Source organism: Drosophila melanogaster, chromosome 2L (assembly GCF_000001215.4).
Source record: "Drosophila melanogaster chromosome 2L".
Classification (NCBI taxonomy): domain Eukaryota; kingdom Metazoa; phylum Arthropoda; class Insecta; order Diptera; family Drosophilidae; genus Drosophila; species Drosophila melanogaster.
This window is the reverse complement of record NT_033779.5, coordinates 7,786,114-7,811,362: the sequence shown is the minus strand read 5'-3', so window position 1 is coordinate 7,811,362 and position 25,249 is coordinate 7,786,114. Positions and strand designations below refer to the sequence as shown.

Sequence of the window (25,249 nt, the reverse complement as noted above, 5' to 3'; positions counted from 1 at the left end):
GACGAAGACTTTTTAAATCGAATGTAAAGAGAACACATTTCAAAAACATATTACAATTTAATAGAGCTCTTTCTTTAAATTTGTTTCGAAATTTCCTTTTCTTACGAAAATGCAATACAGAAATAGAAGCTAGTAATAACGAAACCAATTGGACTTCCGAAATGATTTATTTGTCTCAGATAAAAGATTTTAAGAAATTTTAGAGAAAAAAGACTATGAATCCAATTTACTTTTATATTCAAATACATCGCGGTTCGTGTCACCGCTAAGCTGTGTATTTTTGTACCGTTAAAAAATAAGAATTATAATATTTTTTCAAATAAAGCAAAAATTTTATTTACATTTTGGAATTGCACTCTGATTGTTCTTAAGATATCAAGCTAAAACAAATTATATTAATTTAAATTACTATTACACTTACTATCATAGCTGTTTGAAATAAAAATAGTAATGCGATTAAATTCCTTTTTAATGCTTAAAATTCGCTTGTCATAAAAATTACCAGTTTGTTTCTGGTCCAAAAAATGTATACATTTTCCACTCCAGGTGAATGTAAAAGTAACGGAACGCATTTCAAAAAAAAATATCGAGCATTTAATCGATACTTTCGTGTGTTTCTCAAGCCCTGGTCTAGCAAAATGAACCGAGATGAACAATTAACTCACAACTTTCCGGAATCTCCAACTGCTCGGGTCGCTGGGCTCCCCATTCGCACTCGAAATATCCAAAAATACATAAATCGCCGGGGAAAATGCGATCATAGTTTGGTGTGAAAAATTAGTGCAATTATAATGTTATTTTTTTAACTATCTCAGAAGAGAGCTTTTCTTCGCTGCCTGATTGTGTTTATACGTTTTTCGTTACAATATTTAAATCCAAGACAAGTGCAAAAAGCTCGCTTTGAGAATGTTGTTAACCCAAGCAGACAGAGACAACAAATTCGATGTGTAATATTCGGTGACAAAATTTTTCCAAAAAAAAAAATACTTTTAAAATATAAAATCCCATTCGGGAGTAAAGTTTGTCAAAATTGTACAGTGTTATGCGGAGCGTGGTGTGGGTGTTATTAGCTGGTGCTGCTGTTGCTGACTCTCCTCTGCCTTCCCAAATTCGACGTCTTCCCTTCTTCAGGAATATTCATTCGTGAATATCCATAGCAGCAGAAGTAACAACAACACAGCAGTGTGAACCCACAATTTAGGTGAGTTTTCGTCTTAGTTTTTGGTATCCCCCTCTCCAACCCATTGAATACTTTCTTCAGCCACGTACCAACAAAAACTGTGTAATTGTAACGGCTCCCACTCTCTCTCCCTCTCTCTTCCAGTCCCCCCATATTTTGTTTTTGTAGTGCAGTGTAGTGCCACCGAAAATAGTCCAGAAATTTTTACCAAAAAACTTGATTACGCAGTACACAGTACATCCCAGTATTATTTTTCGATTTCTATGGGTTTCTAGTAGCAAAATGCGTCGGTTGCTTTTATTTATGCTCCACACAGGCACATCCACAAAAATACCAGAGAGGAGTGCCATAGCGGGACACATACAAAAAGCCGCCAAAGCACAAGAGCAAACGAGCGAGGGAGTGAGTGAGATGGAGCAGCTTTTGAGAGAGTCAGCGCATGCGCTTGAGAAAAGTGGGTTGTTTAGCAAGGGGTGGGGGAAAGTGAGCGGGTACAGGTGAATGCTGTTGGCGTTGTAATCACCATGTGTATTTGTGTGCGCTCTGTTTTTGTTGTGGTATGCGAGCGCGGCAAAATCTCTTAACACCGCGTTTCCAATTCCAACTAACTAACTTGGCTAAAAAGAAACATACTATTGACGTTGCTTTTATTTTTAAACCGCCTTTTGTTGTCATTCTTGGTGACGTCATTCGAAAAAAATAAAAACTCGTTTGTTTGTCCATTGTTTCTAATGACCAACCTAGCCCAGATCGCTAGGTCTCAAATTCCAACTGGAAAAAAGGGAAGGTTGCGTTCTATCGCATTTTTTTTTGACGACCTTATGTACAGCTCGGAAGCAGATAAGCCCGATTATGTGCATATGCTTACATGCACATATGTATGCTTATACATACATATGGTTATAGATATGAGTGTGATATGAAATTGTTGTCTTCACGTGGAAGTTGTAGTTTCAGTCAACTCCAAAGAGTCACCAATGTGGTGGGAGGGGGATGAATGTAGCTAATTGCATATTCCCGCTATATTTAGCAATGATCTTCCATTCAGAATAGAAGTGGAGTAGTGTGTGTGAGTTGGAGAAGAGATCGGTGGAGACTGAAAGATTCACTCTTCACCGTTAGAATATTATCCACGATCGCCGCCAGAGGTCGCAACTATAATAGGCGGAAACCAGTAACACGACCAATCGAGACAGATCAAATCAGAAACGTAACATAGTAATATTATCGAGATTACCAACTAGTATACTCATAACAAGTGAACAAGTAACAAAAGCTTAGCGGTTTTATATAACATCAGGGATATTTCAATGGAAGCAGGGTTAAAATTACTATGTAATTGCACTGCGCTTTCAAAGTCGGATTAAATTTCTGTAATAGCCCGCTTAAGAACCATAATCAAATTAGGATCTCCGCATAAATATTTCAATAGTTTGTTTGATAGTCAGACATTTTTAATCAATTTTTATTCAACACAGCCATCTCTTCAGTTTGCCTAATGTGGTTTTCTTATAGTCCGCGCGATACACATTTTACGATAGCAATTTAGACAAACAAAATTACATCTAGAAAACCGAGAATAAAGTATACCAGTACGCTTGGGTCTCCTTCACCTTCCTTGATGGCCTGACTTGCCCTATATATCCTTATATCTTCAGCTATTTTCGTTTCCGTTTCACAAGGCTCGCCCAATGTCATGCGATATACCCTTACACCTTGCACTATTCACATTTACCTTTGGCACACCGATAGAAATCTAAGTTTGGATCTGGCTAAAACTCCTTAGCCGACATGCAAATGTGCCATAAAAAGCGCCCGGCTTCTTGACTTTTAAACTTTAAAATCGGCCAGAGGAAATGCATAAAGCACTGCCAGGGGAAATGGGGGGAGGATTAAAAGGAACTCATTGTAGTCCCAGTTCGAGTCCGAAATTCTGCAAAGGCACGCCAACTGTGGCTTTGTTGTATGTACATGGAAAAGGTTACGAATTTGCATAAAATCGAATATTTACATGTGTTCCCCAAGCATATATGCTTGTAAGTGAAAACTCGTGTGCGTAACACTTTTGATGATGGGTGGTCATACATCGCAAATTCTGTCATGGGTTCCCCGACCACTAAAATCTATTTTCGGGCAAATAAGGATCGGATAGTGTGGTAACACATTCAACTAGACCAACTAAGAACCTTATCCAGATAGAGCATTTCAAAAGTTACATTCAGCGCAGTATTCTCGATGCAAATTATGTCATGTAGACCCTCTTGTTAGCCATAAATTTCCAAAGGGACGTGACTTTCTTGGATTTATGCACAACTCACTGTTAGGGTGTTCCCCATTCGAGTTTCCTGCTCGGCTCAGCCTGTTCCTTCTCCATTGTTTATTGGACTGCGGATGGCGGCCCAACTGATGACTTGATAGAATGAGTGCCTGACTGATGGCTATATGCATATTGATATGGAAGCCATCACCTACATTTGGCTACGGCAGGCAAAGTGGAGCAAATAGGGCTGGGAATTGCGCTTTGGGGGGGAAAAGTTAGAAAGAACTTGGGTGGCAGACACTCATAAAGTTGGTAAAAGTGACAAACGGAACACATGCTTCCACTCAATAGATACGTTTACGTAGAAAAGACGCTATACATATGTATGTACGGATGGATGGAAGTATGTATGTATGAATGTATGTATGTAGAACACCCTTTGCGGAAAACATCATTTACTGCCATCCAATTATGGCAAGTCAGCTTTTGTGTGCAAGTCGGCGTGGGCGCATTTGTTGCCAACTAATAGAAAGAAATAATCATTAGAATGAAACGATATTGCATAGGGGCTTGGACTTTGAAATGCCCTGGATTCCCAGACCTTTTAGATGTTTATCTTTACATATATCTAATATCTTCTAGAACAAGTCTTCTTCAAAAGTTTGAATAATCTAAAATACTTTTGGTCTGTGAAATCAATAGGTATTTAAATTTGTTAATAAGCAATACCATGCGGAAGCTTTAATCCCAAAATGTGTGGGCCGAGAGTTCCGCCGTTGCTCGAAGATATCAAAGCCATAATAAATGTATTTTCCTCAATGTCTTTGCAGTCGCCAAACAGTCGTCGAAGTCTCCCGTGCTCCTGATAGTCGGCCAAGATGTTGGACGATGACAACTCAGATCTGCTGGTCTGTGCATCGGAGATGCAGGAAGGTGAGAGCACAATGAACTTTAAACAGCGTGACATTGAGTGATGTGGATAATTCTATACTGTTTGCAGACCGATTATACTTTGTGGCCTTCAAGAAGAACATCAAGCCAAAGAACACGGTCAACACCCACTACTTCAGCGTCGATGAGGAATTCATCTATGAGAACTTCTACAATGACTTTGGTCCGCTCAACATATGCATGCTCTACAGATACTGCATGAAACTGAACACCAAGCTGAATGCCAAGTGCCATGCCAACAAAAAGATAGTTCACTACACCTCCATGAATCCGGCCAAGCGGTTGAACGCGGCCTATCTGATTGGTTCGTATGCAGTAAGTGCTCCTGGTCCTGAATCTTTCGATTTCGCTGAACATTTGAAAGAGAGCTTTAACTCTGGTTTAACTCTTTCAACTGTTCAAGAACTCACAAAAATCAGAATAAGTATATTTGATTTATCGTTTCCAGATAATCTACCTTAACAAGACACCACAAGAGGCATATCGGCCGCTGGTCGCTGGCGAGATTCCTGCCTACACGCGCTTTTGTGACGCCAGCTACGGACCTAGCAACTTTAAGATTTCGTTGCTGGACTGCCTGAATGCTGTGCACAAAGGCCTGCAGGCGGGATTCTTTAATTTCAACGACTTTGATGCTGAGGAGTATGAGTATTTCGAGCGCGTGGAGAACGGCGACTTTAACTGGATTGTGCCCCAAAAGTTTATAGCGTTTTGCGGGCCCCATCAGAAGAGCAAGACGCTGCCGAATGGATATCCGTGCCATGCACCTGAGCGCTACTTTAGCTATTTTCGGGATAATAATGTGACAACAGTGATTCGGCTGAATGCCAAAGTCTATCACGCATCGTCCTTTGAGAACGCTGGTTTCGATCACAAGGATTTGTTCTTCATCGATGGCAGCACGCCCAGCGATGCCATCATGAAGAAGTTCCTCTCCATTTGTGAGACGACAAAGGGAGCCATTGCAGTTCACTGCAAAGCGGGCTTGGGACGCACGGGCAGCCTGATAGGGGCATATATCATGAAGCATTACGGATTCACTGCTCTGGAGGCCATAGCCTGGCTAAGGCTTTGCCGGCCGGGATCGGTGATTGGACATCAGCAGCAGTGGATGGAAGAGTACGTATTTCTTAGTACCCCACGATTTTACTCAAAGAATCACAAATGTTTTCCAAATTTTTAGCAAACAAAGCTGGCTGTGGTCGGAGGGCGAACGAATGCGCCGGCGCACTTCGCTTCCCATCCTCCAGCATACGTACGGTATCAACAGCCTGGAGCTGAAGAAAAAACTGGCCTCGGCTGCCGCCGATTCCACAGAGCACGTCGATCTGCTTTTAACCCGAGTGAAGGGCATTTCTCAGCGGGTAGATACGATGCACCTGAATGACCAGGATAACTTAGATGCAGCTTGTACGGATCAAACGGATGAGGAACTCTCGGAGCAGCTGCGATTGGAGCGGGACGAGAGAGCGCTCTATCAATCCGTTGAGGATCCCAATTGCAATAATAGCGATGACAACGATACGGACACGATCAGTGCACCAGCGGATCCGCCGCCTACCTCCAGCTATACAATATCCACACGGCGTAGGAAATCTCCATCAGGCGCGAACAAACCGACAGTAATAGCCACATCCCTGAGGCGCCTGGTTAATCCCAATGCCAATCGCAGTGGATTGAGTACGGCATCTGGAGTTTATCCCACTCCTGAGTTGGCCAGCTGCACGGAGAAGAAGTTGCGCAAGCCAAGTGCAAATGTCTTCGAGGCAGCCCGACACACGATTGCGTCCACCGTCAGGATGACACAAACGGCGCTCGAAAAGAAGCAGGCCCAGACGCAGGGCGACAAGCTGAATCAGATCAAGGCGCTGCGAAGGCATCACTCGCGATCCGTTAATGTGAACAGCAATAGGTAGGTCGACTGACTTAGAAAATACGCGTAGATGGCACTTCAATTGCTTAATATGTCTAGAAATTCAAGTGCATCTGAATGTATTTATTTTTGTTACAAAGTTTCTTCTGCTAAATTACGATTGTATATTTGTTGTATCAGCAGCGAACAGGAATCGAACGTGAGGCATACGAGAGCTCGATCCCAACCGTTCCGGAACAATAACAATGGAGTGGGTGGAAATACAGCGATGGCTGCCTTGAAGCCCACTTCCTCCTGCTTGCCAACTGGCACAGGGACAGCCGCTCTTTTGGCCAACAATCTGAACAACAATAATGACTGCGGTATTGGGACTAGCGGCAGTAGCAATAATAACCACAACAACAACAACAACAACAGTAATCTAAGCAACTCCCTGAATAACTATAACAACAACAACAATACAACTAACAATATTTTGGCCAGTTCGGGGAGCAGTCGCACCCGCAGCCTGGCGCTCTATAGCAAAAGGTAAGTAACGAATAATGCCTCCGAATCCCAAAAATGACCATTGAACTCGAAAACTCCACGACGAAGTATTATATGTTATATGTTCGACTTGCATTGGATTTGATTTCGTTACGTGTGCGGCTCTGTTTTTTATCGCAATTTATACTTAATTTATACTTTCGTTGCCCCCGAAAAAAAAACACTTTCTTATCCCGTAGACCAATCCTTTATCGATTGTAAATATTATTAGTTATAAGGTATGCAGACCGTCGGATTTTTTTCACATTTTAACAATGTTTTACCCAACAATATTTTCGAAAACGCTAAAAATACTCAGTTCAACGATTTTGTCTATAAATTCAATTGGTGGTAAACCAAGATTAATATGTGTTTTAAAAGTTCGACCTTGTATTTGTAATATTCTTAATACCCCTCTAATGCAATATTCGCAAAATTAACCTAAATGGCGTTTCCCACACCAAACGACACTAACCCAAGTTCGATATTTGTTTATCTTATCTTAGCTGCTAATTTTAGTGTATTTAGTTTATTCTGTTATGTACTGGCATTTTTGTTTTTGTGCATGCTGAAATTGCGAAACATTTATTGTTGCGCAAAATAATTAATAATAAACCACAAATTTTCGAAATTATGCTACAAGCTTGCGAAATTGTTTTGTATTTGTTTGGCCTTGTTTTTGTTGCTTTTATTTGTTTATTTTAGTGAAATACTTAAGATAGATCCTTGCAGAGAATGTTTTTATCAAATATTGGGTTTTTTGTATACCGCTAAGTTCAAAAAATTATAAATGATAAACAATAATGTTTCGATTGACTTTGCTCTGCAAGGATGTGGAAATCTTCGGACTCCGGAGCTCTGCCATGATTTTTGTAGTAAGACTGTTTTGGGAACCACACTGAGCCCGTAACCCCGTACACCATTTCTCTCTCTCTCTCTCTTCTCTCGTCCTTTTTCGCCCCAATCTTTCTTCGCTTCCTGCTCCATGCTCCTTCAGAATGGAGCTGAAGCATCTGCGAAAGGCGGAACAGCAGCAGCAGCAGCAGGTACAGCAGGAGCAACCGTTGCTGCCGGTGGAGAAGCAACTGCTTCGCCAATATGCCACCATTAACGAGAGCAAGATACCCGTGGTGTCCGGTGGCGGTGGTGGTGCCGGCAGCTCGGCCACCATTCCGCCCACACGGGGCAGTGCTGCGCGTACCTCCCATCACCACATGACGCTACGGGGGAGATCTCGGATCCGATACCAGCGTCCCAATGCCGGAGAAACGGCTCCGGCTGCTGCCCAAACGCAACCGTGCACGGTGGCCACGGCTCGGTATTACCGGGACGTATCGGCTATACCCACAATCGGTGTTTTTGGTGGTGGTCCTGGTGGGTCGTCGTCCACTTCAGCCTCCTTTAACATAGCCACACGCTCCGCATCCGCCACGCTCGATCTCAACTCCAATCCGCTGCCGAAAACAACAAAATTAACCAGCCTCAACAATAATCCAACTACCACTCCTCCTCCCTCCTCCAATCCTGCAGACACAAGCCGGCTTAGTGGGCGCGGCAGTGCCGAATTGCAGGCGATCATCGAGCACGGCCTGGTGGCTGGTTCCGCCAAGCGAAACAAGCGATCGCTGAGCTCCACACGCCTGGACAAGGACAAGAGCGACGAGTACAACACAAAGCTGTTGAGGAAGACGGCGGCGGCAGCTGCTGCAGCGGCCACAGCAGCATCAGCTGTAGCCAACAGCACATCGATCAACGCCACCCACGCCACAAACGCCTCCACCACCAGCAGCATGAACAACAATTGCAAGTACAACAGCTGCAGCAGCAGCAACAGCGGCAGCTTCAAGCTTTCCCGGCGCCTTTTCGGTGAGTCCGGCTCCTCAGCATCGACGTCCGCCTCAAATTCGGGTATTCCCACACCCACGGCGCCGCCCTCCTCCAGCCAGTGGCAACAGCACCTGGTACGCGGTGTGAGTCGTGCGTCCAGCGAAAAGGATCGGGATCGGGAGCGACAGCAACAACAACAACAACAGTCTCTGGACCATCAACAATCCAATCTCAAGCTGCGCAAGAAGATTAGCTATTGAACACTAATCATATATTGTTTCCTTTAGTTGTGTAAATATTATTTTGACTAGTAAATTGAACGTTTCCCGATGAGATGATGAGATTGATGTGGCGAATGCAATGATTTTTTAGATATTCCAATGCAATCAAATTTGGTGATTGATTAGGAAATTATTTGCAATAACAATCTCATTTATACACTTACATTTTTTTTTAGGAAAACATTTCAAATTGTTATGGATTTGTTATTTAACATATTGTACTAATATAAGATAACCCATTAAAAGGCAAGCAATTGACATTGAAATTGTTAATACATTGTTGAAAGTTTTTAAGAGGAACGCTTAGTTTTCATTTTAGCATTGTGTTGTAAAAATAAAATCAAAAATGCTGAAGACTACGAAGCACTTTATTTATTTTAGACTGAAACCCCTTTTATTCGTATAAAAGTTGTACTTGTAAAAAAAAAAAGAAATGCAGCATTTTTACCATTTTTTTCCGTCAAATTATTTAAAATATTTGTTTCAAGTAAGTCTTTGATTACTAGCATTCCTTTTAAAGGCAAATGTTCAGATTTTTAATTTCACTGTGCAATACATATTTATGTAAATTGCTTCAAATATTTTATAATCAGTTGTTGCAAACAATAAGTTCGGACCGTATAAATACTTTACATTTTAATAGAATTAACATTGGTATTGGCATCGAAAAGTAATTAATAATATCATTATGTTATACCTTCTCGAAAGTAAAAGTTGTTGTACCCACTCCCCTTACTTATTTCCTTGGATTTTTTACACCTATCTCAATCGTGTACAAAGTTAACATAGATGTTTACTAAAAGACCTTGAAAATAATTTTTTTATGTTTCCCACCTACAAATTGGTGGAGATTGTATTAATCGTAAGATTAAATGAAATATGTGCATTCTAGAGTGTAAATAAAACGAGTTTACTTAGTTTTAAGCTAGAATAGTTGAATAAATGTTATACGCATTAAATCAACATGGTGCGAAAATAGTCTATTATATGGTCGTAGATATCGGTCTCCTTTGCCATAAGGACCACGTCGAATGCACAATTAAGCTCGACGCTAAGCAAGGGAACCAACGATGAAGATTCCACTTCACTGATTTTGGGTGTTATCTTTAAAGAGCTCATTACGTCCATAGCCTTATCCTTGGAGCTCTCGTATTCATCTGAATTGATGGCCTCAATGGCCTCCTTTTTCAGGGTAGGATAGAAGTTCTTGAAGTAGTTGTGTCGGTCGCAGAGCCGCATGCCTGTATGGTCTACGCTCCCGGCTTCCTTCAACTCCCAGTAGGTGGTAAATTTCTTTCTGCGCAATGCCTCCAATTCCTCCATAGATTCTTCCATATCAACAACTTTCAATTTGCTTGTGCTCGCTACTTGCATTTGATCCGGACGCAAATTGTCCGAATTGCTGGAGATTAAGGCCAGCATTTCAATGGCCGCTCGCTGACGGGCATCCTTCTTTTTGTCCGACTTTCCGTAGCGTACTATGGAGGCCACGGAGCAACAGGCCACGAATTCCGGGGCGCTCGGGGTGCCGCTTTGCTGCACTACCTCAATGCAGGGCAGTGGCATCTCGCGGCGGACGCAGTAGTCACGCAGCTCCTTCACCATGTCCCGGTTGAGGTTAGTCAGTTCCTCATCCAGATCACCCACAGTCGAATCCTTCATCAAGCCGTGTATGCCGGGCAGCAGTTGGATTTTACGCAAGATATTGCTGGCAGCCAGGTGTTTGGCATCACGCTTCGAACGCCCTAGAATTGGATAAATATGTGGCGGTTTAGATACGAATATAAATAGTGGTTGAGATTTGTAATTTAAATTTACCATTTCCAAGGGCCTCTATCTCCAATAGTTCAACTTTACAGACGTACCCTCCGTCTTCGCCGGGAATAAAACTGTATGTTGGTAGATTAATCTGTGTCCGGGCACAAAACTCCTGTAGAGCAGATACGGCTGACTTGTTATCCATGAGTTCAAGGGGAAAAGGCACGTCGGACGTGCTAACATTCAACAGAATATAACCATATATATAATTTATAAAATATCTAAAGCACTGCAATGTTATTAGAGATGGCACGCGAATCACGAAGCGGCAACGATAGAATAGGAAATCTTGACGAAGACATCTGTAAATGAATTATTTTATGCCGCTTTGTCAAAAAAATATTTTCACGAAATAGTATTGAATTCGTAATTCGAATACGAAAACAGCGGCAAACCTTCTTAACTTTTTTACTAAGGAGCAAATGCATTTTATATGCTATTCGGTGTTTTCATTCAAAGTTCAACGTCTGAAGTGTTATACATAATCGACACGTCACGATGACGCGAGTTGGCATCCCCGTAAGTCAAGGCAACCCTGTTGCGTAGTATATGGCATTAACAAGTGTTGCTGTCAGTGATGAGCAAAATCCACAACTGCAAATAACTAGATACCGTATATTTTTCAAAGGAATAAATTCTAAAAACACTAAAACCAAGTGTTTGAGCAACGACTTTAATATTTTCCAACTGTGTACTTAAATTGCCACATCCCACACACTTTGGAAAATCAATTCTCAGCTGTTTGTGCAACCTGCGACTTAAAAATACCTGCTACTCGCGGCAGCCCTGTGACCGACGCTCATCACTTGCCACAGGTCAGAACCAAATGAAGAGTAGTTTTTGATCAACTGCGGAACGTTTACTGCGTTTCATAATCAATAACTCTGTGCTGCGAGCAAAACACCACAGAACGAACAGCTGTTGAAAACCAAACAATAGCATAATACCAAATTAAATGTCAAATTCAGAATAAACTATTTCTCGAAAATACGCAGAGAGCAGAGCGGAGTAGGAAGTGAGAAACAGTGGCTGCGTAAAAAGTGTCCCCGCTAGCGCAGCAAAAACCCATCACCGATCTTCGTATCGCGGTCATTAATTAGCAATAGAAAGTTCTCCGATTCGCGGGGTCAGCCAGATGGAGGAGAACGCCGCCCCACCCGCAGCCGCAACAGCCGCGGGCTGCGATGCCGCCACCCGTCAAAAGAATCCGGAAACCAGTGTCCGGCTGCTCATCAAGTCGTCCAACCAGCAGTATGAGGATCTCAATGTGGACTCCGATCTCTGCTGGACGGTCCAGAGGCTGAAGAAGCACCTATCTCTTATCTATCCTGGCAAACCGGTGGGTTATCGAGTTGGTTCCCCCCCTTGTTATCGTATAGGTAGAAAACTGGCCAGGAGCCCCATTATCTTATCGAGAAGTTTGTTATTGTTTATCATCTTCGTTTAGGATTCATAGGTGTGTCGGTTCCCAAAGCTATTTGCGTCTTAGTCGCAAGTACACGTCAGTGGATTGCTCCTCTAAATTATAGTCGCCGTCATGCACTTGCGTCATGCACTTGGTCTATGCCAAATCGATGGGTCGGAACTGGGAACTGGGATTAATTTGGTTACGGTTAGAAAGTGATAAGATTTTTGGACATATTCACGCTCCACTCATGTGCCAAGTTTTTTATGTACATATGTACATCCCACATATCAATATCACTGATATATACTAAAGATTCAGATCATTGCAGGCAGAAAAAATACATTAGCACTCTTTATTTCCAGAGCAAATCAAGTAGAATTTATAAAAATTTATTTAGTTTCAAGTATCATTTCCATAAAGTCAACTGACAAGTACAAGTTGTTATCTCTTGGAGTGTGCAAATAAATAGATTTAGGCACTGTTTGATAGTATAAATTTCGCGCGGAGGTAAAAGCAACAATGAGTTATCTCTAGGTTCCCTCTGAATACCTATAATGTGAAATTTTATGTTTTATGTTTTGACCACTATAACTATTTCTTTCCATTTTTTCTGTAGTTAATCCAGGACCAGAAACTTATTTACTCGGGCAAGCTATTAGATGACTCCCAAAAGATATCTGAGGTGATACGCAGCTACAAGGATGTCTACCAACAGCACCACATATTTCACTTGGTGTGTGCCAGCAAGCAAGTGATAAGGCCGGCTGCCAAAGCCCCCACTGTTCCGCAGAAGGATGCGGTTCCAGCTGGGCCCGAGGTCACTGGGAATGCAAATGAGCTGCGACAACGTCATGCTCCACATCAGCAGCAGGCACAGCAGGGCAACGCTGGACCACACGTGACGGGTGACATCGGTTTGGCCAATCCCTGGACACACTTCTGGCAGCAGAGCCAGGGAGCAGCACCTGCTGCCAATGCCAGTGCCAGTCCCCATGCTTTGTTCCAGCAGCAGGCGCTCATCTACAACGCCTGGATGCAGCAGGCTTACGCGCAGTACATGCAGCAGTTGACTCTACGGTAAGTGAACAGAACCAGAAGGCTAAAGGAACACACTTGATCCAACAATTAATTCACTGATATCAGAAGCGAGCGAATCAAATTACACAGAGCTCGATAGCGAATACATTTTATTTTTCTCAGAAGGAGAAACACTTGTATTTAGTCACTCTTAAGAGGTACTTTATTATTCAAGTGAGATCAAAATGCTGTTTTAGCATTTTTAAAGTTGTTTCTTGATTATTTATAATCTTTTTATTATTTTGGTTATCAGGCGTGCTAAAATTGTAGTATACTTGTATGGCCACGATTACAGTTAAATAATATAATTTTGGGGTCGCTCCCGAAGAATTTATTGTGCGCAATTAAGTTTTGCATGTAAACGAACAATTATTTTCTATAATATTGAATGCTATGATTCTTACACAACAATCTTATATTATACCCACAGTTCTACGTTGCCCGGTTCGAACCAATCTGGCTTGCCGCCACCGACTCAACCCCTGTTGCCCTCAGTCCCACTGATTGCTGGGCGAAACTTCGGGGAGGTACAACAAGTGGCAGGAGCAGCTGCTGCCCCAGCGGCACAGGTACCTGCTGATCCTCAGATTAATGGAGCGCCGCAGAACAGAAATTTTCCCAACATTCAGGAGGAACCGGAAATGCACGACTGGCTGGATAGTTTCTTTAGCTTTACGCGATTGGCCATTTTTGTGACTGTCCTGTACTTTAACTCCTCAGCGCTGCGTTGTTTACTGGTGGTGCTCATCGCGGGTGCGATTTATCTGTAAGTACATTTCCTCTTTGATTCGAATTGAAAAGTTTACACATATATTGAAATTATAATTGTTTGTTAGATATCACATTGGTGTCCTTCGACGTCGCCGCGAGCGGAACAATAACAACATAAATCGTAACAATAATGCTGGCGATGCGGCCGCCTTTGCTGCAGTGCAGCAAATTCAGCGCATGATGGATGCGGCCGTGCAGCGGGAGAACAACGATCCCCAGGCGGCCAATGAGCCTGGTGCAGTGCCAGCGGCTGGACCTGCTGCTGCTGGTGAACAAGATGCAATCGATGCACCTCCGGCTGGGGCTCCCGTTGCTCCAGCATCCGCTGCTAATCCAGAACCGACTGACGTTTCCGCGGAAGCTGTGGAACCACCAAATGCCAATAATTCTGTGATTTCCGTTGTGCGCACCTTTGTCATCACGTTCTTCACCTCGCTGCTGCCCGAGGCGCCGGCGCTCTAGAGGATCGAACTGTACGTTATACAGAGGGACGTGTTTGACCATCCACAAACCAGCTTTACAGCTTTACGGCTTTCCTCTTTTAAAACTCCCATAATCAAACTGTTATTCCGTTTTCCTTTTGAGTTTTGTGCATACCTGAGAATGTAGCAAAAACAAACAATTTGTTTTACTAGCTGTAATAATCATGTATATTTATTTCCGAGTGTTAGCCAAGTTACAACATGGTGACTGCTGCCTCAATAGCTCGTAGAATTTTAGATATCTAAGAACGTACTCTGTTTTTGATGTGAATAGTAGAATGTTTATAATCTGCACTGCAATCTGTGCTAGAGACGAACCTATGAAACCAAGATGCAATTAAAATAAAACGTATGCTTTAACACCAAAAACCGAAATCGAAAAGTGGTGTTTACAAGGTGCAATTTTATCTATAAAAAATATATCTACGATTTAAATGAAGAACATACTGTTTTTAAATGTTTTCAACATCATTGGCATTGTTTTTAAAATCTTAAAAGAATCTTTAATTTAATAACATATAGACATATGAACATATGCATAGACACATATTGACTATTAAAAAATATATTTTTAAAATTTAAAATGTTATTATTTTAAACAATTTTGAATGATTCAATAAGGAAATAATCGGTTTTTTCCCGAAAATTTGTATAAGAATTGCATTGTGTAAACAGCGCTTGAGGAATTTTCCCCGGACGATTCTCTTAATTCTTAGAAACTTCTCTTATCAAAGTGGAAAATTTTCAGCCGAAAATCGAACGGAGATCCGGATTCCCTCACGGGTAAGTGACAATCACCAGCAGCTCGCTCTTTTTGCCCAGCTAACGCACAAAATTGGTTTCTTTTAGCTGCGATGAGATGCATGGAGAGCACGGCTTATCGCTGGATTTACGACTGGGTCCAACTGCTGATTAGAGGCTGTTTCGCTGACTGCCTCCATCGATGCCTTTAGAAGAGTACCAGAGCTCGGAGCCAACGGATCGGATCATTCCACTCAGGCCAAGAATAAGCACAACGGTTACAATTAAATTCGCACTTCATCTGCTCGAACTGATCCCACAAAGCTGCCGAAACATGTGGCGAGTGATTCAACTGCGCGCAACAATCGCGCATCCGTTCACCAGACAACGTCATGTGAGTTGATTCAACTCCCCAATTGCAGCCACATTGAATAATCGCATTCATACGAATGTAAAAGATATTAATTTTTAAAATATATATACTAAATAAATATCCCAATCTTTTGCTCTTTCAGAGTCGAGTGATTGCCATTCGGCGAGAGGATCAGTCGGTGTGGGAGCGACGAGCTCCGTTTGGACCAACCCACGTCCAGAAGTTGGTCAAGCAGAATGTCAAGGTCATAGTGCAGCCGTCCAATCGTCGTGCCTACCCCATGCAGGTGAGCTCAATTTGAAATTAAAATTTCGTCACATTATCCATAGGTTGTAACTTTCCATGGCCAGTTGGCAACGGATTTATTGAGTCTGCAGGGCTAATCGCCCATGGAAATCATATCGGTCGGTAGTCGTCAGGGCAACAAGTACGCGTGTATAGGTAGCATAGTATGGTATTTATATGGTATGGAGGCACACACGCCCCCCAAGTGCTGCATCATAAATATAAACTCGGATGATAAGCCTCCATGGAGCTCTAAATTTGGCAATTGGCCCGGCCTTGAAATCGAGTACAAAACAAACGACGAGGAGAGGAAAAACAATGGGAAGCAAAGCTTATCGTTTGCAGCAATGATTTCAAGGAATCTATATAATGTATTAAGGTGATTTTTAGAGTTGATAACATTTTCAAAGGGTCACGTGAGAAAGAACTAAACTAACTAAAATAATTTTTGAAGAAGGTAAAGCACTTAATTTAAAGTACCCCACTGACACACCCCAACAGTAAATGCAATTACAAAACGATTAGCAAATGGTACTGGAAAAAATTAGAAAACCTAATCAGATTTAATTAAGTTGAGGGGCAAGGGGATTAAATGTTTCACACGTGTATAGTACAATCATCATCTTTCGCCTGATGCATTGTAAAGATTACCACGTAGCAGGATGAATAGAATAGATAAGCGGGGCACTTAACTAAATAAAAACAAATAATAACATTGAGTTGATTTGTTTTTCCGGAACAGGCCTACATGCAGGCTGGAGCTCATATTCAGGAGGACATCAGTGATGCTTCGGTGATATTCGGAGTGAAACAGGTGCCCATAGATGCACTGATTCCTGGGAAGACCTACTGCTTCTTTTCGCACACGATTAAAGCGCAGGAATCAAATATGCCGCTTTTGGATGCTATTTTGGAGAAGGTTCCTATCACACATAAGAGTTAAATGAAGTTTTTCATATTATATTGCCACTGTTTTATCCATAGAAAATTCGGCTCATCGACTATGAGCGAATCATCGACGAACGCGGAGCACGACAGGTGGCCTTTGGCAAATATGCCGGAGTGGCTGGCATGGTGAACATCCTGCACGGCATTGGACTGCGTCTTTTGGCCCTGGGACATCATACACCATTCATGCACATTGGACCCGCTCATAACTATCGCAATTCCTCGATGGCTCGCCAGGCAATCCGGGATTGTGGCTACGAGATCTCGCTTGGCATGATGCCCAAGTCCATTGGACCACTTACATTTGTGTTCACTGGCTCTGGAAATGTTTCCCAAGGTGCCCAGGAGGTGTTCTCCGAGCTGCCCATTGAGTATGTTCCACCGGAGATGCTACGCAAGGTGGCCGAACATGGAAGTGAGTCAAGTGGAATCCTGCATTAGTTAATTCTGAATGAACTACAATTTGTATTTAACGTTAGATCAAAATAAGCTTTACGGCTGCGAGGTGAGCCGATCGGATCATCTGGAGCGTCGTGAGGGCGGCGGATTTGATGCCAAGGAATACGATGAGTTCCCCGAACGATACATCTCCACCTTTAGCACGAAGATAGCTCCGTACGCATCGGTTATTGTTAACGGCATCTACTGGGCCGTAGGCAGTCCCAAGTTGATCAGCATTCCGGATGCCAAGAATCTGCTACGTCCGGCAAACACTCCCTGGCTGCCGACGAGCAAGGGTAGTCCGGCTTTGCCACATCGCATGCTGGCCATTTGCGACATTTCCGCTGATCCCGGTGGCTCCATTGAGTTTATGAACGAGTGCACCACCATCGACACTCCATTCTGCTTGTACGATGCGGACAGGAATAAGGATACCAAGAGCTTTAAGGGACCCGGAGTTTTAGTCTGTTCGATTGATAATATGCCTACACAATTGCCCAGAGAATCGACGGATTTGTTTGGAGAGCTGTTGGCTCCTCATGTTCATGATATTATAAAGAGCGATGCCAAGAAGCCGTTGGCAGAGGAGAACTTCTCATACCCCATTCAGTCGGTGAGTTCACTTTGCCTTACCTTTATATTACATTTATAAATTTACCTAAAGTTAATGATTTATATTGTAACTTACGCTTTGAAGAGTTGTTTTCTTAACCTAAACCAATGTGCATCATGCCTTGTTATCAGCATCTGTTATCAGCTAATAAATTCCGTTTCTCTTTGCTCGTTTTCAGGCTATTATCGCCAGCAACGGTCAGCTGACGGAGGGCTTCCAGTATATTCAGGAGCTCCGAGAGTCGCAAAGCCACAGATCGCGCCACAAGATGGAGGGAAGTTCGGAGTCTGACAAGAAGGTCTTGGTTCTGGGAGCTGGCATGGTGTCCGCTCCACTCGTAGAGTGGCTTCATCGCGAAAAGGACGTCAGCATAACGGTTTGCTCGCAGGTCAAGGAGGAAGCCGATCGCCTGGCTCAGCAGTATGCTGGAGTGGACAGCGTCTATCTGGATGTGAACGAGAGCACTGGTCATCTGCAGGAGCTGTGCGGCAGGGCAGATGTAGTAGTTTCCCTGCTGCCCTACAGTCTCCATGGCATGGTGGCACGTTATTGCGTGGCAGAGGGCACCCACATGGTTACCGCAAGTTATCTGAACGACGAGATCTCCGGTTTGCACGAGGAGGCCAAGGCCAAGGGTGTGACCATCATGAACGAGGTGGGCTTGGATCCTGGTATCGATCACCTTCTGGCACTGGAGTGCATCCACGAGGTGCAGGACAAGGGAGCAGTTGTCGAGTCCTTCGTGAGCTATTGTGGCGGTCTGCCTGCACCGGAGCATTCCAATAATGCCCTAAGATATAAGTTCTCTTGGTCACCCAGGGGAGTACTTCTCAACACACTTTCCGCTGCAAAATATCTGAGTCAGGGACAAATTGTGGAGATTTCTGGAGGTGGGGAACTCATGTCAAGTCCTCGCAGCTTGGATTTCCTGCCAGGATTCGCCCTGGAGGGTTTCCCCAACAGGGATTCCACCAAATACGGCAACCTTTACGGCTTAGGCAGGGATGTGCACACTTTGCTTCGTGGAACCATACGTTATAAGGGCTTTTCGGAATCGATTAAGCCTATGCAGCTCTTGGGACTTATCGATCCGGAGCCACATGCATTGCTACATCCCAGTGGGCCGGATGTCACGTGGCGCCAGCTGGTGATCCATCTAATGGGCATGTCGGACTCGACCATCTTCTACGAGAACCTCAAGCAGAAGCTGACTGAGCGCATTGGAGATGTGGACGGCATCGAGAGCTTGGGTCTGCTGGATGATACTCCTGTGGTGAAGCTCAACACTCCGCTGGATACGCTTAGTCACTATCTCTCGAAGAGACTTGCCTTCGGTGGGTTAACCATTTAATTCTAAACTGATTTTATAATTAATCATACTATTCATTTACAGAGCGGGATGAACGCGACCTGGTGGTGCTGCGCCATGAAGTTGGCATCCGTTGGCCCGATGGTCGTCGTGAGGAGCGTGGAATCAATTTTGTGGTCTACGGACAGCCCCAGGGTCACTCCGCCATGGCGATGACTGTGGGCAAGCCGGCTGCCATCGCAGCCAAAATGATCCTAGACGGTGGGTTCCCTTATCAGTACTCTTAAAAGCCGTTTAAATAATTCCAAATCATCCCATTTCAGGTGAGATCCAGGAACGCGGCGTCCTGCTGCCCTTCACTCCCGACATTTATCGTCCCATGCTGCAACGTCTGCGCTCCGAGGGTCTGACTGCCACGGAAACCTCCAGATGGCTAAATTAAGTGATCTTAACTGATCCCGAGAAAATAGGCTTAAGTCTTCATTAATATTACTTTTTTGACTGCCCACCGCGTCGGGTGATACTTCTTGTTTTATCGCTCGGGTATTTCGTTGTTTGATAAGAGTGTCATTACGTTATCATAATACTGAAATAAGTTTTATAACTAGAGCTACTTGACGTACGTAAACAAGTTGAAGTCGTTGTCCAAATTGTGAAACATGTTTCCTTAACGTGAATTCACTACGAGCCTGATTGTAAGTGATTAAATATTTATGGAAAATAATAATACTGTATAAGTGGATTGTATTTAAAGATATAGAAGGCCTGGAATATACAACATTGATTATGATCATAAACGTGTATTCCAATTTTCCGTGCGATTTAATCTTTAAGATTCGATTTCCGTTCGATTGTCCCTGTAGCGCCTGGCAACCCGATCTGCGAAGGGTTATCATCCGAACTTGAACTAATTTTAAATGAAGAAACCCGATTTCAATCTATATTTAGTGCGGCATAAAACATCTTTGGTGATCCGATTGGATCCGTTTGCGAGGCGGTCATTAACGTTTATAATTGTAATAAACAACAAACAGGCCACACATCTCCCTGGAATTACTGTGGAAAATGTGGAGCCCGAGACTGATAACCTCTCTGCCGGGCAGCAATTTAGTTGCCCATGGAGTGGGAGCGCGCAATCTCGCGTTTTACAAATTTTAATTCACATTCATTCAATGCAAAGCACACACACAATCTTTTTTGCAGATAAGATTGTGCGGGCTAGTGATGCCAATTACACGTAGTTAAACAAGTAATGTACATTTACTTCTGCGGTAAGTAAAAGGTTTTCTTTTAAAGATGTTTCTTATCTGGGGTCTGATTTGAGGATTGGGAAATTGTTCTCTGCATGAAATTTGCTAGATTCCACTTTAATAATACACGAAAATTTTTACTTTTAAAAAACGTTTTTTTCTAAAACTTTCTAAGTGCTATAAACGCAATAACGGAAACATGGAAAATTCATAGTTCGTGAAGAGAACATCCGGCGGAGGGGACTGGGGAAACCCGGATCAATTCCAAAAAACCGCCAAATGAGCATGACTGGTGTGCGGTGCGCACTGGGATTCGTTGTTGTGGAACCCAAGTCGCGGTCGACGTCGCGAATTAAGCGCTGGGCCATCGGGCCTGATAAGTCCGCGTCCGCAGTTCCCATTCAGACGCCGGTCCGTCCGGAATAAAGTACGTGTGTGTTCTCTTCATCTTTTGGGGCGGTCGTATATACGTCTGCGTGCTCGTCTCTTCGTCCGGTTCTTCTTCTTCGCCAGTTGTACGAGTGCAGTAGGAGTAACTGTTGTTTGCGTGTTGCGTGTTCTGGAGAGCGGCGGACAAACCGATTATTTAATTTAGCCAACCGCATTCCGCTTCTCGCGAGCCTCCCGCGTGTGAACGAATCCGTAAATCGCCTACATATCTGTGTAGATCCGCAGATGTTATACAATATGCCGAACTAGCCAACTGACCCGTAGCAAAGGTCAAGCCGATACGCGCTAATCACACTTCCGATCCAAGTGCAAACTCCCCCAGTCGCCGCTTTGCCGCTCCCGCTGTTATCACTTGCCGCCGCCACCCACTTGGTGGTACAGCAAAAACATATTAGAATAGTTGAAAAATTGAAATTACAAAATGGGTTGCATGCGCTACTTGTCGGAGGCTCATTTGAGGGGCTTCGAGCGTTACAAGGTGAGTTCTTTTGAAAAGGGGAGCACGGCACCCACCCCAGTGGGTGGTGAAAATCAATGTACCAATCGGGAAACCCCCATCCACAGTTCGGTCAATTGTTATTAAGTTCTAAACAAATCACACGAAAATGGAATCAACTACATTATCGATTTAACCCAGTTTCCTCGCGACGTTTGATTTTACCACAGAAAACTTTAGTGGCATTCGAATCAAGTCTACTGTCCTCAATTCTTAACTGATCCTCAATCGGTTATCGGTTTTGAAAAACTTATGCTCAGGCTTAGGTGGTTAAATGTTCCATTTTTACTTTTTAACGATTTACTGAAATCTGTAAGGTGCGGGGCATATTTGTTTTGGCTCCACTTTAGAATTTTGAATTTTTCTTCGAAAGATCTCTTTCGTTACATGACTAAAATAAGTTATGCTTAAATACTCTAATTGGTAGTAATTAAATTTGTAGGTTACTCAATAGTTATCATGTTCATTATTATCAACAACATTTTTAGGTTCCATTATACTTTTAAAATATTATTCTTATCAACTTGAAAATCTTTTCCCAACGTGTAACAAGCTTCTATTATCGGATTACGATTTTTCCTAGTTCCGGTTGCTTCGCCTGGCAGATTAGGCAACATTTCGTTTGATCCCGACCAACTGAAACCGTTTACTATGTGTCGAAATTTTATACTATCAAAATTTTATAGTTTATAGTTTTACTAGTGTAGGTCATCAATTAAATGATAACCAGACTAAACAAATGTTTCGCAAACGTTCATTTAAAGAAGGCATTGAACTGTCACGGAACCATGTGCTGTAGCTTTGGAAATATTTATACTTCTACATGTACATATGTAGATAGATAGTGCGGATTCGGTAGGATGAGTTGGTTGCTATCAATAGTGGAATTTGTACTTGTAAAGATTACAACATGCAAAGACAATAAGATGAACAAGCTTCATAAACGGGGCAAAGTAGGGCGCTCAAGAATAGTCTCAGAGTTCTCGGTAAAATAGAAAACAAATCTAGACCATAAAAGACTTAATTAAAGGGAAAGTATGTAAATGCTACACTCAATTGTCTCGACTATCAAATAATACTATCAAAACTTGAAAATAAAAGGACATGCATGTTAATTTTCAAAACTCTTTAAATCTTAAGTTACTACGATATCAACGTTGTTATCAACACTGGTGGATCCATTCGGTAATCCTTGTCCATATTCAGGTCCTGATCATAACGAACATAAGATTTTTTTTGGGTGTAACATACATTTAAGAAATACAACATACCCTTTTACTCTATAACAACATGTAGTGCGCAGCGGTATAAATCGATATCTTATCAAATCTTCCTTAAATAAAGTTGTACCCAGCGTGATAGGAAAAATTTGGTCAGGTTCAAAGTAATTTATTTTCCCTTGACAAAATATAAATTGAAAACTAATCACTCAGTTTTAACTTGTAGATTAACTTTCAACTTGTGGATAGATGTCTATGGTTGGAACATTTGAGTGAATAAATGTTTTTAATCAATATCTTATTATTTATTCCGTAGTACAGCAGTATAGACACGAGCTTCCTCAGCGTCTATGTGATGCACCCTTTTTGGAACTACTGTGTGAAGGTATTCTATAAAAGCTTTCAACAATATTTGTATATATTTAAAGTCACATTTGGTTCTCTAGTTTGTTCCCAAATGGCTGGCGCCCAACGTTTTGACCTTCGTGGGCTTTCTCATGACTGTCGTCAACTTTATCCTGATAGCTTACTATGATTGGGGTTTCGAAGCAGCCAATTCAGAGACAGGAAATACGGTGCCCGCCTGGGTTTGGACAGTGGCGGCCATAAATATACTCATTTACTACAACTTGGGTGAGTTGGGTGAGCAGAGATATCAACTATAGCTATACTACAATGTTATTTCATTGTCAGATGGCATGGATGGCAAGCAGGCTCGAAGAACTGGAACGAGTGGACCTCTGGGAGAGCTATTCGATCATGGATTGGACTCCTATTCAGCTGCCCTGATACCCATTTACCTATTCTCCTTATTCGGCACACACGACTTGCCACCGATTCGTATGTTCTTTGTGATCTGGAACGTATTTCTCAACTTCTATTTAACGCACGTGGAAAAGTACAATACGGGTGTTATGTTCTTGCCCTGGGGTTACGACTTTACCATGTGGGTATGTAATTCAATTATACTTTAAATTCCTTTTTTTCGGATTTTAATATTTTGATTTTGTTTTCAGGGAGTTAGTGGCATGCTGTTTGTGGCAACCGTCTTTGGTCCTGAGATGTATCGCTTTAGCATATATGGTTTCACCATGGCGAATATGTTTGAGTTCGTTCTAATTGGTTCCGGCATGGTCAGCAGTCATCCGATTATTGCTAGAAATATCTATCTGTGAGCTTATATACCTACCTTTAAGTTTGCGCTGTCTATTTAACTATGCTTTGGCTTTAGTTCCTATAAAAACAAGACTGGAAAAATGCGACCCATGTGGGAAATGCTGCGACCATTTTTCGCCTTCGTTTGGCTTTTTGTGATCACTGTAGTCTGGTCGTTTTTTTCGCGAAACGATGTGATTAACAAGGAGCCACGCATTTTATGGATACTCTATGGCACGATATTTTCAAATATTGCAGTAAGTACTGAAGTGATTATCGCAATGGGTTTCAAAAGTAATGAATCTTTCAAATTGCGATCTGTAGTGCCGACTGATAGTGGCCCAAATGTCGGACACGCGTTGCGATGCCTTCAATGTGCTCATGTGGCCACTGGCCGCCACAGTAGGAGTCTGCTGTTTTCCCTACTACCAGCAGGTCTTCGACTCAGATCTGACATCGGACACCGAACGATGGATACTCTATGGTCTAACCATTTTCTCAACTTTAGCTCACTGGCACTACGGCTACGGCGTGGTAAGATATCCTATCATTAAATATTTCTACATTTTGGGATTTTAAAATTTTAATTTCTTTTAGGTTTCTGAGATGTGCGACCACTTTCACATTCGCTGCTTCAAAGTAAGAAAATCTAGCAGCCAATCGGGTTCAGATATAACTCAACCACTTCTGCAGAACAATAACAAAATCAAACCGTTGAAAAGCCATTGAAACTAAATCGCTCACTAACAAAAATCACATCAAAAACCGGGGACAACCAAAATCAACCATCTTGTGATATATAGTATATATACATATATATATAAATGGGTTCCAAACATTTAGCCCTCGCCTAATGTCTAGGTTCTAAGTGGTCCATACTCAAATCAAAACACTAAACCGATACTCGCCATACGCGGTTTCTAATGTGGTAAAGTCCATACGAAGATATTATGTTATCCAAATCCTAATCATAGTCTAAGAACTTATTATATAGTACGATAAACCTAGGCTAAATGCATGAAAGAATTATCGTCGGATACGTTTTTAACCAGCATGTTGATATACATATACATAGCAGCGCTGCTAACTGCATGATCCGATAAGTATTATGTGCCTGAAGACAGCTACTGAATGAAGTTGTTAACCTATGATAATGCAAAGGCTATGTTCACTGTACCGCCCATCGTATTGTAATTTTCTGTAGATCACGAAACAGACTGTCGCCGCTGAGGAAGAGCTGCAGGATGTTGTTGAGGACGCCAAACCTACGGAAAACGTCGAAGAAGTCTAGCTATGGCCGCTTCTTTTGCAATTGTGTTGTGTTTAAACTTTAAATCGTTACCTAGTTTAGTTAAGACAAATTGAAAGTGTGTTTAGGCTTAAGCTCGAAATTGAAACGAAAATATAATTGTTAAAAAGAAAGTTCAATAAATTAATACTTGATCGATCTCAGATCGTATTTGCTAGGTAATTTCAATTGAATCTTTCTTTGAAAATAACAACTTTGAAAATAAC

The 25,249-nt window shown here is 42.4% G+C and overlaps 5 protein-coding genes and 1 long non-coding RNA gene across 16 annotated transcripts; 4 read left to right on the top strand and 2 right to left on the bottom strand.

Annotated features, from left to right (window-relative positions):
• The first annotated feature begins 659 nt into the window (after nt 1-659).
• Nucleotides 660-9,695, top strand: Cdc14 (Cell division cycle 14). 5 transcript variants are annotated; one of them, NM_001298792.1, is made up of 7 exons: nt 660-1,201; nt 4,271-4,373; nt 4,441-4,706; nt 4,840-5,510; nt 5,575-6,303; nt 6,445-6,792; nt 7,787-9,695. In NM_001298792.1, the coding sequence occupies exons 2-7, from the start codon at nt 4,319-4,321 to the stop codon at nt 8,874-8,876; spliced, it is 3,159 nt and encodes a 1,052-aa protein (NP_001285721.1). In that variant the 5' UTR covers nt 660-1,201; nt 4,271-4,318; the 3' UTR covers nt 8,877-9,695. The 5 variants fall into 5 exon arrangements, with proteins under 5 accessions (NP_001285721.1, NP_001162904.1, NP_001162905.1 ...); NM_001169433.2 differs by having other exon boundaries at nt 6,448-6,792; nt 8,320-8,948; NM_001169434.2 differs by having other exon boundaries at nt 6,448-6,792; nt 7,620-8,948.
• Nucleotides 9,265-11,216, bottom strand: r2d2. 3 transcript variants are annotated; one of them, NM_135308.2, is made up of 3 exons: nt 11,111-11,216; nt 10,716-11,017; nt 9,265-10,642 (listed from the first exon to the last, which is right to left on the bottom strand). In NM_135308.2, exons 2-3 carry the CDS (start codon nt 10,858-10,860, stop codon nt 9,852-9,854), a joined length of 936 nt encoding a protein of 311 aa, NP_609152.1. In that variant the 5' UTR covers nt 10,861-11,017; nt 11,111-11,216; the 3' UTR covers nt 9,265-9,851. The 3 variants fall into 3 exon arrangements, with proteins under 3 accessions (NP_609152.1, NP_001285720.1, NP_001162903.1); NM_001298791.1 differs by having other exon boundaries at nt 9,788-10,642; nt 10,716-11,216; NM_001169432.2 differs by lacking the exon at nt 11,111-11,216 and having other exon boundaries at nt 9,788-10,642; nt 10,716-10,981.
• An 88-nt stretch (nt 11,217-11,304) lies between these two features.
• Herp (Homocysteine-induced endoplasmic reticulum protein) lies at nt 11,305-15,049 on the top strand. 2 transcript variants are annotated; one of them, NM_135307.3, is made up of 4 exons: nt 11,305-12,054; nt 12,740-13,200; nt 13,631-13,966; nt 14,037-15,049. In NM_135307.3, exons 1-4 carry the CDS (start codon nt 11,851-11,853, stop codon nt 14,431-14,433), a joined length of 1,398 nt encoding a protein of 465 aa, NP_609151.2. In that variant the 5' UTR covers nt 11,305-11,850; the 3' UTR covers nt 14,434-15,049. The 2 variants fall into 2 exon arrangements, with proteins under 2 accessions (NP_609151.2, NP_723316.1); NM_164772.2 differs by having other exon boundaries at nt 11,516-12,054; nt 14,037-14,817.
• A 53-nt stretch (nt 15,050-15,102) lies between these two features.
• On the bottom strand, nt 15,103-15,514 carry lncRNA:CR44825 (long non-coding RNA:CR44825). Its single transcript, NR_124138.1, has one exon. It is a non-coding gene; the product is annotated as a long non-coding RNA:CR44825 (long non-coding RNA).
• LKRSDH (Lysine ketoglutarate reductase/saccharopine dehydrogenase) lies at nt 15,404-20,188 on the top strand. Of its 2 annotated transcripts, none has more exons than NM_001298790.1 (8): nt 15,404-15,588; nt 15,710-15,853; nt 16,595-16,771; nt 16,837-17,215; nt 17,280-17,854; nt 18,033-19,188; nt 19,248-19,424; nt 19,487-20,188. In NM_001298790.1, exons 1-8 carry the CDS (start codon nt 15,529-15,531, stop codon nt 19,603-19,605), a joined length of 2,787 nt encoding a protein of 928 aa, NP_001285719.1. In that variant the 5' UTR covers nt 15,404-15,528; the 3' UTR covers nt 19,606-20,188. The 2 variants fall into 2 exon arrangements, with proteins under 2 accessions (NP_001285719.1, NP_609150.2); NM_135306.3 differs by having other exon boundaries at nt 19,487-19,957.
• A 617-nt stretch (nt 20,189-20,805) lies between these two features.
• Nucleotides 20,806-25,203, top strand: CG7149 (uncharacterized protein). 3 transcript variants are annotated; one of them, NM_001298788.1, is made up of 9 exons: nt 20,806-21,341; nt 22,896-22,964; nt 23,026-23,212; nt 23,273-23,529; nt 23,596-23,750; nt 23,811-23,991; nt 24,059-24,268; nt 24,332-24,373; nt 24,939-25,203. In NM_001298788.1, exons 1-9 carry the CDS (start codon nt 21,285-21,287, stop codon nt 25,023-25,025), a joined length of 1,245 nt encoding a protein of 414 aa, NP_001285717.1. In that variant the 5' UTR covers nt 20,806-21,284; the 3' UTR covers nt 25,026-25,203. The 3 variants fall into 3 exon arrangements, with proteins under 3 accessions (NP_001285717.1, NP_001285718.1, NP_609149.3); NM_001298789.1 differs by having other exon boundaries at nt 24,332-24,662; NM_135305.4 differs by having other exon boundaries at nt 24,332-25,203.
• Nucleotides 25,204-25,249: the final 46 nt, after the last annotated feature.